The sequence below is a fragment of the Cherax quadricarinatus genome, chromosome 89, assembly GCF_038502225.1.
Source record: "Cherax quadricarinatus isolate ZL_2023a chromosome 89, ASM3850222v1, whole genome shotgun sequence".
Taxonomy (NCBI): domain Eukaryota; kingdom Metazoa; phylum Arthropoda; class Malacostraca; order Decapoda; family Parastacidae; genus Cherax; species Cherax quadricarinatus.
The window spans coordinates 9,157,535-9,169,008 of NC_091380.1; the positions used below are offsets into that span (position 1 = coordinate 9,157,535).

Sequence of the window (11,474 nt, forward strand, 5' to 3'; positions counted from 1 at the left end):
TGTACTGGTATACCTTGTACATGTACTGGTATACCTTGTACATGTACTGGTATACCTTGTACATGTACTTGTATACCTTGTACATGTACTGGTATACCTTGTACATGTACTGGTATACCTTTTACATGTACTGGTATACCTTGTACATGTACTTGTATACCTTGTACATGTACTGGTATACCTTGTACATGTACTTGTATACCTTGTACATGTACTGGTATACCTTGTACATGTACTTGTATACCTTGTACATGTACTTGTATACCTTGTACATGTACTGGTATACCTTGTACATGTACTTTTATACCTTGTACATGTACTGGTATACCTTGTACATGTACTGGTATACCTTGTACATGTACTGGTATACCTTGTACATGTACTTGTATACCTTGTACATGTACTTGTATACCTTGTACATGTACTGGTATACCTTGTACATGTACTTGTATACCTTGTATATGTACTGGTATATCTTGTACATGTACTGGTATACCTTGTACATGTACTGGTATACCTTGTACATGTACTGGTATACCTTGTACATAGACTGGTAGTAATTATTATTATTATTATAAGACTTATGATGCAGATATCGATCGTGACATGTGTGGGTCATCACGTGACTAACACCTGCGTCAGGAAACACTTGTGCTGTTTCCTGACAAACTTTACCTTACCCGATATTAATCTCTTGCTAAACTATAATACCAAAGCTGAAAATCATTGTTAATATTATACATTAAGTTAGGCAAAGACTGTACTCAGTGCCACCAATGGAAATAACAGTGTTGTATACCTGAGTAAACATTGTGATTACCTAGCACAACAGTGTTCACTTGTAGTGTTGTATATCTGAGTAAACATTGTGATTACCTAGCACAACAGTGTTCACTTGTAGTGTTGTATATCTGAGTAAACATTGTGATTACCTAGCACAACAGTGTTCACTTGTAGTGTTGTATACCTGAGTAAACATTGTGATTACCTCCAAGCACTTCTTAATTCGCTAAATGTTAATATTTTTCAGTATCCTTAGTGAAGCCTGGCTCAGATATGACTTAACAGACATCTTTGCCTTACCCTCTACAGGAGGGTCATTAAGAGTGCATGTCACCTATTCAACACCAATCAAGTCAGATCGACACCATGCCCAGCCCTTCTAGGGTAGGGTAGGTGCCTGATCCCGAGCTTCCCGCTCACAAGACTGTCATTCCCATTATCCCCTTTGGGGCGGGGATGGCAGACCAGAGAGGCCTGGCTTCTCCCTACGAGCCCCGTGAGGGTAAGGAATGTGGCTAGGCCTGGGGACAGTTGGTCCCAAAGATGAGGGGGTGCTTCTACCTCCTCCCATGGGAGACTTAGGTCTCAGACACTCCCTAGACAGGGAGCCAAGGCCGGGCCACCACTTGGAAAAGGCCCGGGCCGGGAGAATACCGGCGAATCAATAACAACCAAAAAAAAAAAAATCAAGTATACTTTAATACCTAAAACAGCTACTAAACTACAATCTCAGTGTATACAAACTGAGACACATCCCTAAAGGTGTATATATACACAATGATACACACTTCCCTGTGCATACAACAATACAAATCCATTTTCGAGACTTACTGTATACTCCCAGATTCCGAGGACGCTGAAGAATTCTGTGATATATCTGCCATATTGGAACTGTATCCCACCACAGACCAAAAAAATCATACAGTTCAGAACTGCGTAAGCGGGTGTATGAGGCAGGGAGATATATATGACCGCCCTGAGTACTCTTGAAGATACGTGTTATCTTGGTTATAAAATATGGAGGATGAGCTGAGTGGGGGATGTTATCTCTAATGGGTACTGAGGACGTAGTTTACTGGTGAAGTTCACCTTGTTGTTCATCTTGGAGATACTGTTGTAGATACTACTGTTGTAGATGTTTATGTTGCTGTAGATGACGTAGTTAATGATGTTGCAGACGTTGATGTTATTGATGTTCTTGTAGAAGTTGATGCTGTAGACGTTGATGTTGTTGTTCATGTTATTATTATTGTTGATGGTAATACTGCTGACAATGCCGTTGATGTTGTTGTAACAGGTACTGTGTTGAAGGTAGCTGGCGCGTAGTCTACCTTGCCCGTGTTAGTCGTGATGTAGGATACACAGATACTTGTAAACTGCAGCCTAGTTAACTGGTTATGTGTTCCACCAATGGAAATAACTCACTTCGACATTTTTGCATTATCTTAGGTAATCTACACATATGCTGCTATGTATAAAAAATTACGTTTTCTTAGACTGTTAGAAAGCTGTCGACACAGTTCCACACAAGAGATTAGTACAAAACCTAGAGGACCAGGAAGGTATAACAGTAAAGGTATTGCAATGGATCACAGAATACCTGACAGGAGGGCAAGAGTATATGTGACGAGGTGTCAGAGTTGGCGCCTGTGACGAGAGGGGTTCCACAAGGGTCAGTCCCAGGACCGGTGCTGTTTCTGGTATATGTGAATGGCATGACGGAAGGGACAGATTCAGAAGTGCCCCTGTTAGGAAACGATGTGAAGTTAATGATTCGAATTCGATCGGATGAGGATCAGGTAGGACTACAAAAGGATCCGCAGAGAGAGAGAGAGAGAGAGAGAGAGAGAGAGAGAGAGAGAAGGTGGAAGCTTGGTCAGATAACTGGCTCCTAGAGTTTTATCCCACCAAATGCAAAGTCAAAAGGATTGGGGAAGGGCAAAGAAGAACGCAGAGGTAAAATAGGGAGGTAAAATACTGCAAAAACCTCACTAAAGGAAAAAGAACTTGGGGTGAGTATAACACCGAGCACATCTCCTGAGGCGCACATTAACCAAATAACTGCTGCAGCATATGGGCGCCTGGCAGACCTAAGAATAGCGTTACAACACCTCAGTAAGGAATCGCTCAAGACACTGTACACCGTGTACGTCAGGACCATACTGGTGTCCGCAGCACCAGTCTGGAACCCACAACTGGTCAAGCACGTCAAGAAATTAGAGACAGTGCAAAGGTTTGTAACAATACTCAACCCGGAGATAAGGGGCATGTCCTACAAGGAGAGGTTAAGGGAAATCGACCTGACGACACTTGAGAACAGGAGGGATAGGGAGGACATGATACAGATTGAGAGGAACTGACAAGGTGACACAGGATGTTCCAGAGATGGGACATAGCAATAAGGGGTCACAATTGGAAATTGAAGACTCAGAAGAACCACAGGGATGTTAGGAAGTATTTCTTCAGTCATAAAGTTGTTAGGAAGTGGAACAATCTGGTGAGTGATGAAGTGGAGACAGGATCCACATACAGCTTCAAGAGGCAGTACCTCTTAAAGCTATGTAAAGAGGTACGATAAAGCTCATGGAGAGTGGAGCTAGTAAGTAAGTAAGTAAGTTTATTCAGGTATACACAAATACAGTTACATAGAATTATCATACATAGCAGCGTATGTGTAGAGAACCTGGAATAAACCAAAAAAATCAGACAGAGTGACTTATTTCCATTTGGGTCCTTTTACCTTATTATTATAATATAAAGGTTATAATATTTTCTTATTATTCTACAATGAAGATAACATCTCATTATCATACTAAAAAGACTATCGCTACTAGTAGCGACCAGTGAAGAGACGGGGAGACGAGCTAAGATGTTTGACACAAAACTTGTTAAATATAACAAAGTGGAAACCAGCAGCAGCAACAAACACTTGGTGCATTCCAGAGTATAATAATCACCAATAATAATAATAATAATACCACAATAGTATTCAACAAATATGACTAAATTGTTATATTCAGAAGAGGAGAACTAAACCCGTAGGGCAATAAGGTTACAGGGAGTTTTTTTTTTTATCAACAAGTCGGCCGTCTCCCACCGAGGCAGGTTGACCCAAAAAAGAAACAAAATCCCTAAAAAGAAATACTTTCATCATCATTCAACACTTTCACCACACTCGCACATTATCACTGTTTTTGCAGAGGCGCTCAGAATACAACAGTCCAGAAGCATACACATATAAAGATACACAACATATCCCTCCAAACTGCCAATATCCCAAACCCCTCCTTTAAAGTGCAGGCATTGTACTTCCCATTTCCAGGACTCAAGTCCGACTATATGAAAATAACCGGTTTCCCTGAATCCCTTCACTAAATATTACCCTGCTCACACTCCAACAGATCGTCAGGTCCCAAGTATCATTCGTCTCCATTCACTCCTATCTAACACGCTCATGCACGCTTGCTGGAAGTCCAAGCCCCTCGCCCACAAAACCTCCCTTACCCCTTCCTTCCAACCTTTTCGAGGACGACCCCTACCCCGCCTTCCTTCTCCTGCGGATTTATACGCTCTCAATGTCATTCTACTTTGTTCCATTCACTCTAAATGACCAAATTACCTCAACAACCCATCTTCAGCCCTCTGACTAATGCTTTTATTAATTCCACACCTTCTCCTAATTTCCACACTCCGAATTTTCTGCATAATATTTACACCACACATTGCCCTTAGACAGGACATCTCCAGCCTGTTGCTTACGTCCTCGTCATAAATAATACACCAGCCTGGTGTCCTCACACAAGCTTGGTGGTCACGTCCTGGTTATAAAAAATACACCAGCCTGGTGGTCACGTCCTGGTCATAAAAAATACACCAGCCTGGTAGTCATGCCCTGATCATAAAAAATACACCAGCCTGGTGGTCACGTCCTGGTCATAAATAGTACACCAGCCAGGTGGTCACGTCCTGGTCATAAATAATACACCAGCCTGGTGGTCACGTCCTGGTTATAAATAATACACCAGCCTGGTGGTCACGACCTCATCACAAACAATACACCAGCCTGGTGGTCACATCCTGGTCACAATTAATACACCAGCCTGGTGATCACGTCCTGGTCATAAATAATACACCAGCCTGGCATCCTCACACCAACCTGGTGGTCACGTCCTGGTCATAAATAATACACCAGCCTGGTGGTCACGTCCTGGTCATATATAATACACCAGCATGGTGGTCACGTCCTTGTCATAAATAATACACAAGCCTGGTGTCCTCACACCAGCCTGGTGGTCACGTCCTGGTCATAAATAATACACCAGACTGGTGGTCACGTCCTGGTCATAAATAATACACCAGCCTGGTGGCCACGTCCTGGTCATAAATAATACACCAGCCTGGTGTCCTCACACCAGCCTGGTGGCCACGTCCTGCTAATAAATAATACACCAGCCTGGTGTCTTCACACCAGCCTGGTGGTCACGTCCTGGTCATAAATAATACACCAGCCTGGTGGTCACGTCCTGGTCATAAATAACACACCAGCCTGGTGGTCACGTCCTGGTCATAAATAATACACCAGCCTGGTGGTCACGTCCTGGTCATAAAAAATACACCAACCTGGTGTCCTCACACCAGCCTAGTGGTCACGTCCTCGCCATAAATAATACACCAGCCTGGTGGTCACGTCCTGGTCATAAATAATACACCAACTTGGTGTCCTCACACCAGCCTGGTGGTCACGTCCTGGTCATAAAAAATACAACAGCCTGGTGTCCTCACACCAGCCTAGTGGTCACGTCCTCGCCATAAATAATACACCAGCCTGGTGGTCACGTCCTCGTCATAAATAATACACCAGCCTGGTGGTCACGTCCTGGTCATAAATTATACACCAACTTGGTGTCCTCACACCAGCCTGGTGGTCACGTCCTGGTCATAAAAAATACACCAGCCTGGTGGTCACGTCCTGGTCATAAATAATACACCAGCTTGGTGGTCACATCCTGGTTAAATAATAATACACAAGCGTGGTGGTCATGCCCTGGTCATAAATAATACAACAGCCTGGTGGTCTAGTAATGGTCATAAATATTACACCAGCCTGGTGGTCACGTCCTGGTCATAATTAATACACCAGCCTGGTGGCCATGTCCTGGTCATAAATACACCAGCCTAGTGGTCACATCCTGGTCATAAATAATACACCAGCCTGGTGGTCACATCTTGGTCATAAATAATACACCAGCCTGGTGGTCACATCTTGGTCATAAATAATACACCAGCCTGGTGGTCACATCTTGGTCATAAATAATACACCAGCCTGGTGGCCATGTCCTGGTCATAAATAATACACCAGCCTGGTGGTCACATCTTGGTCATGAATAATACACCAGCCTGGTGGTCACATCTTGGTCATGAATAATACACCAGCCTGGTGGTCACATCTTGGTCATAAATAATACACCAGCCTGGTGGTCACATCTTGGTCATAAATAATACACCAGCCTGGTGGTCACATCTTGGTCATGAATAATACACCAGCCTGGTGGTCACATCTTGGTCATAAATAATACACCAGCCTGGTGGTCACATCTTGGTCATAAATAATACACCAGCCTGGTGGTCACATCTTGGTCATAAATAATACACCAGCCTGGTGGTCACATCTTGGTCATAAATAATACACCAGCCTGGTGGTCACATCTTGGTCATAAATAATACACCAGCCTGGTGGTCACATCTTGGTCATAAATAATACACCAGCCTGGTGGTCACATCTTGGTCATAAATAATACACCAGCCTGGTGGTCACATCTTGGTCATAAATAATACACCAGCCTGGTGGTCACATCTTGGTCATGAATAATACACCAGCCTGGTGGTCACATCTTGGTCATAAATAATACACCAGCCTGGTGGTCACATCTTGGTCATAAATAATACACCAGCCTGGTGGTCACATCTTGGTCATAAATAATACACCAGCCTGGTGGTCACATCTTGGTCATAAATAATACACCAGCCTGGTGGTCACATCTTGGTCATAAATAATACACCAGCCTGGTGGTCACATCTTGGTCATGAATAATACACCAGCCTGGTGGTCACATCTTGGTCATAAATAATACACCATCCTGGTGGTCACATCTTGGTCATAAATAATACACCAGCTTGGTGGTCACATCCTGGTTAAATAATAATACACAAGCGTGGTGGTCATGCCCTGGTCATAAATAATACAACAGCCTGGTGGTCTAGTAATGGTCATAAATATTACACCAGCCTGGTGGTCACGTCCTGGTCATAATTAATACACCAGCCTGGTGGCCATGTCCTGGTCATAAATACACCAGCCTAGTGGTCACGTCCTGGTCATAAATAATACACCAGCCTGGTGGTCACATCTTGGTCATAAATAATACAACAGCCTGGTGGTCACATCTTGGTCATAAATAATACACCAGCCTGGTGGTCACATCTTGGTCATAAATAATACACCAGCCTTGTGGTCACATCTTGGTCATAAATAATACACCAGCCTGGTGGTCACATCTTGGTTATAAATAATACACCAGCCTGGTGGTCACATCTTGGTCATAAATAATACACCAGCTTGGTGGTCACATCCTGGTTAAATAATAATACACAAGCGTGGTGGTCATGCCCTGGTCATAAATAATACAACAGCCTGGTGGTCTAGTAATGGTCATAAATATTACACCAGCCTGGTGGTCACGTCCTGGTCATAATTAATACACCAGCCTGGTGGCCATGTCCTGGTCATAAATACACCAGCCTAGTGGTCACGTCCTGGTCATAAATAATACACCAGCCTGGTGGTCACATCTTGGTCATAAATAATACACCAGCCGGTGGTCACATCTTGGTCATAAGTAATACACCAGCCTGGTGGTCACATCTTGGTCATAAATAATACACCAGCCTGGTGGTCACATCTTGGTCATAAATAATACACCAGCCTGGTGGTCACATCTTGGTTATAAATAATACACCAGCCTGGTGGTCACATCTTGGTCATAAATAATACACCAGCCTGGTGGTCACATCTTGGTCATAAATAATACACCAGCCTGGTGGTCACATCTTGGTCATAAATAATACACCAGCCTGGTGGTCACATCTTGGTCATAAATAATACACCAGCCTGGTGGTCACATCTTGGTCATAAATAATACACCAGCCTGATGGTCATGTCCTGGACACAAATAATAAACCAGTCTGGTGGTCACGTGATGCTGATGTTGTGTATAGTGATGGTGATGGTGATGATAATAATAATAATAATAATTAATAATAATAATAATAATAATAATAACAACAAAACAAAAGTAATAAAATAATACACCAGCTTGGTGGTCACGTCCTCGTCATAAATAATACACCAGCTTGGTGCCCTCACACCAGCCTGGTGGTCACGTCCTCGTCATAAATAATACACCAGCTTGGTGCCCTCACACCAGCCTGGTGGTCACGTCCTCGTCATAAATAATACATCAGCTTGGTGGTCACGTCCTCGTCATAAATAATACACCAGCTTGGTGCCCTCACACCAGCCTGGTGGTCACGTCCTCGCCATAGACTCTTCACTCCTCGCAATAACGACGACTTCCTTTTCTAGATCTGCTGTGTCGTCTAAATGAATCATCGTCGTATAATTCGACTTCGTCAACGTGGAGGAAGTTATTATCATGAGATGCATTCTTGTTAGTGACATGGCGCCTCTCAGGGAAGTTCTTCTTTTTCTTCTTCTTGCGAACGAGATGCCAATCACCTTGGTCATCGTTGTCGTTGACGTGGTTGTCACCTACATCCTCAGGAACGTGTTTGTCACAGTAATTTTCGTAGTTGGGGATATGGTCATCGCAGAAGTCGGAATTATATGAAGTGATTACCCTGTCTGGTTCTTCCTGCTCACAGAGGGAAGTAAAGCACTGTTCAGGCGTGCTCCTACCTTCACTTGTCTTGCGTCCCAGGCGCAGGTTCCTCAACCAGTCCGGCTCAAACTTTGTAGATTCGTCTTTTGGGACCTCATCTTTGGTCACCATCTTATGTTCAGGCGTGCTCCTACCTTCACTTGTCTTGCATCCCAGGCGCAGGTTCCTCAACCAGTCCGGCTCAAACTTTGTAGATTCGTCTTTTGGGACCTCATCTCTAGTCACCATCTTATGTTCAGGCGTGCTCCTACCTTCACTTGTATTGCGTCCCAGGCGCAGGTTCCTCAACCAGTCCGGCTCAAACTTTGTAGATTCGTCTTTTGGGACGTCATCTTTGGTCACCATCTTATGTTCAGGCGTGCTCCTGCCTTCACTTGTCTTGCGTCCCAGGCGCAGGTTCCTCAACCAGTCCGGCTCAAACTTTGTAGATTCGTCTTTTGGGACCTCATCTCTAGTCACCATCTTATGTTCAGGCGTGCTCCTACCTTCACTTGTCTTGCGTCCCAGGCGCCAGTTCCTCAACCAGTCCGGCTCTAACTTTCTAGATTCGTTTTCTGGGACTTCATCTCTTGTCACCATCTTATCTTCTTGGCTCGGATTGTCGTCTTCTTTTAAACTTTTCTCATCTTCGCGACTTTCCCTCCTGTCCTGGAGGTCTTTCCCACACTGGGAGTCGTTTTCCTGCACAGAGAGGGACAAAGTGTTGGTTAGGGACATGGTGTCAGGGAGTATCAGAGTGTTGGGGAGGGTCATGGTGTGGGGAAGGGGCTGTGAAGGACCAACAGTCTCAAAGGTAGCAGTGAATACTTGTTCACCAGTACACAAGGAGTCACCACTACAAGTCAAAGATTTATCACAAGTATTTGATGTATTCTTAAGATGCGAAAACTTGAGAATATCACCTAATGATAATGTATGGGATATTTATCCATGATTTTGATACAAATATAACATATGAAAAATATAGTGAGCTTCGAATTTTGCTCTGGCCTTGTGTATAGTGATGGTAATACATAATTATAGTGATAGTGATAATGTTGTGTATAGTGGCAGTAATAGATAATTATAGTGATGCTCATAATGTTGTATATAGTGATGGAAACAGATATTTATAATGATGCTGATAATTTGGGCATAGTGATGGTAATTGATATTTATAATGATGGTGGATAATAATAATAATAATAATAATAATAATAATAATAATAATAACAAATCAAAAGTAATAAAGAAATAATACACCAGCTTGGTGCCCTCACACCAGCCTGGTGGTCACGTCCTCGTCATAAATAATACATCAGCTTGGTGGTCACGTCCTCGTCATAAATAATACACCAGCTTGGTGCCCTCACACCAGCCTGGTGGTCACGTCCTCGCCATAGACTCTTCACTCCTCGCAATAACGACGACTTCCTTTTCTAGATCTGCTGTGTCGTCTAAATGAATCATCGTCGTATAATTCGACTTCGTCAACGTGGAGGAAGTTATTATCATGAGATGCATTCTTGTTAGTGACATGGCGCCTCTCAGGGAAGTTCTTCTTTTTCTTCTTCTTGCGAACGAGATGCCAATCACCTTGGTCATCGTTGTCGGTGACGTGGTTGTCACCTACATCTTCAGGAACGTGTTTGTCACAGTAATTTTCGTAGTTGGGGATATGGTCATCGCAGAAGTCGGAATTATATGAAGTGATTACCCTGTCTGGTTCTTCCTGCTCACAGAGGGAAGTAAAGCACTGTTCAGGCGTGCTCCTACCTTCACTTGTCTTGCGTCCCAGGCGCAGGTTCCTCAACCAGTCCGGCTCAAACTTTGTAGATTCGTCTTTTGGGACCTCATCTTTGGTCACCATCTTATGTTCAGGCGTGCTCCTACCTTCACTTGTCTTGCATCCCAGGCGCAGGTTCCTCAACCAGTCCGGCTCAAACTTTGTAGATTCGTCTTTTGGGACCTCATCTCTAGTCACCATCTTATGTTCAGGCGTGCTCCTACCTTCACTTGTATTGCGTCCCAGGCGCAGGTTCCTCAACCAGTCCGGCTCAAACTTTGTAGATTCGTCTTTTGGGACGTCATCTTTGGTCACCATCTTATGTTCAGGCGTGCTCCTGCCTTCACTTGTCTTGCGTCCCAGGCGCAGGTTCCTCAACCAGTCCGGCTCAAACTTTGTAGATTCGTCTTTTGGGACCTCATCTCTAGTCACCATCTTATGTTCAGGCGTGCTCCTACCTTCACTTGTCTTGCGTCCCAGGCGCCAGTTCCTCAACCAGTCCGGCTCTAACTTTCTAGATTCGTTTTCTGGGACTTCATCTCTTGTCACCATCTTATCTTCTTGGCTCGGATTGTCGTCTTCTTTTAAACTTTTCTCATCTTCGCGACTTTCCCTCCTGTCCTGGAGGTCTTTCCCACACTGGGAGTCGTTTTCCTGCACAGAGAGGGACAAAGTGTTGGTTAGGGACATGGTGTCAGGGAGTATCAGAGTGTTGGGGAGGGTCATGGTGTGGGGAAGGGGCTGTGAAGGACCAACAGTCTCAAAGGTAGCAGTGAATACTTGTTCACCAGTACACAAGGAGTCACCACTACAAGTCAAAGATTTATCACAAGTATTTGATGTATTCTTAAGATGCGAAAACTTGAGAATATCACCTAATGATAATGTATGGGATATTTATCCATGATTTTGATACAAATATAACATATGAAAAATATAGTGAGCTTCGAATTTTGCTCTGGCCTTGT

General features: G+C 43.8%; 1 protein-coding gene across 2 annotated transcripts in view; it reads right to left on the reverse strand.

The window, feature by feature from the left end:
* The window catches only part of LOC128697303 (uncharacterized), a 69,682-nt gene extending 67,665 nt beyond the window's left edge, over positions 1–2,017 (reverse strand). Inside the window, exon 1 of one of the 2 annotated variants that reach the window (XM_070104161.1) lies at positions 1,615–2,017. In XM_070104161.1, the coding sequence (XP_069960262.1) occupies positions 1,615–1,667 (53 nt within the window). In that variant the 5' untranslated portion in view covers positions 1,668–2,017. The remainder of the gene's footprint in view (positions 1–1,614) is intronic. The other variant, XM_053788935.2, reaches the window with a different exon arrangement.
* Between the last annotated feature and the right edge of the window lie 9,457 nt (positions 2,018–11,474).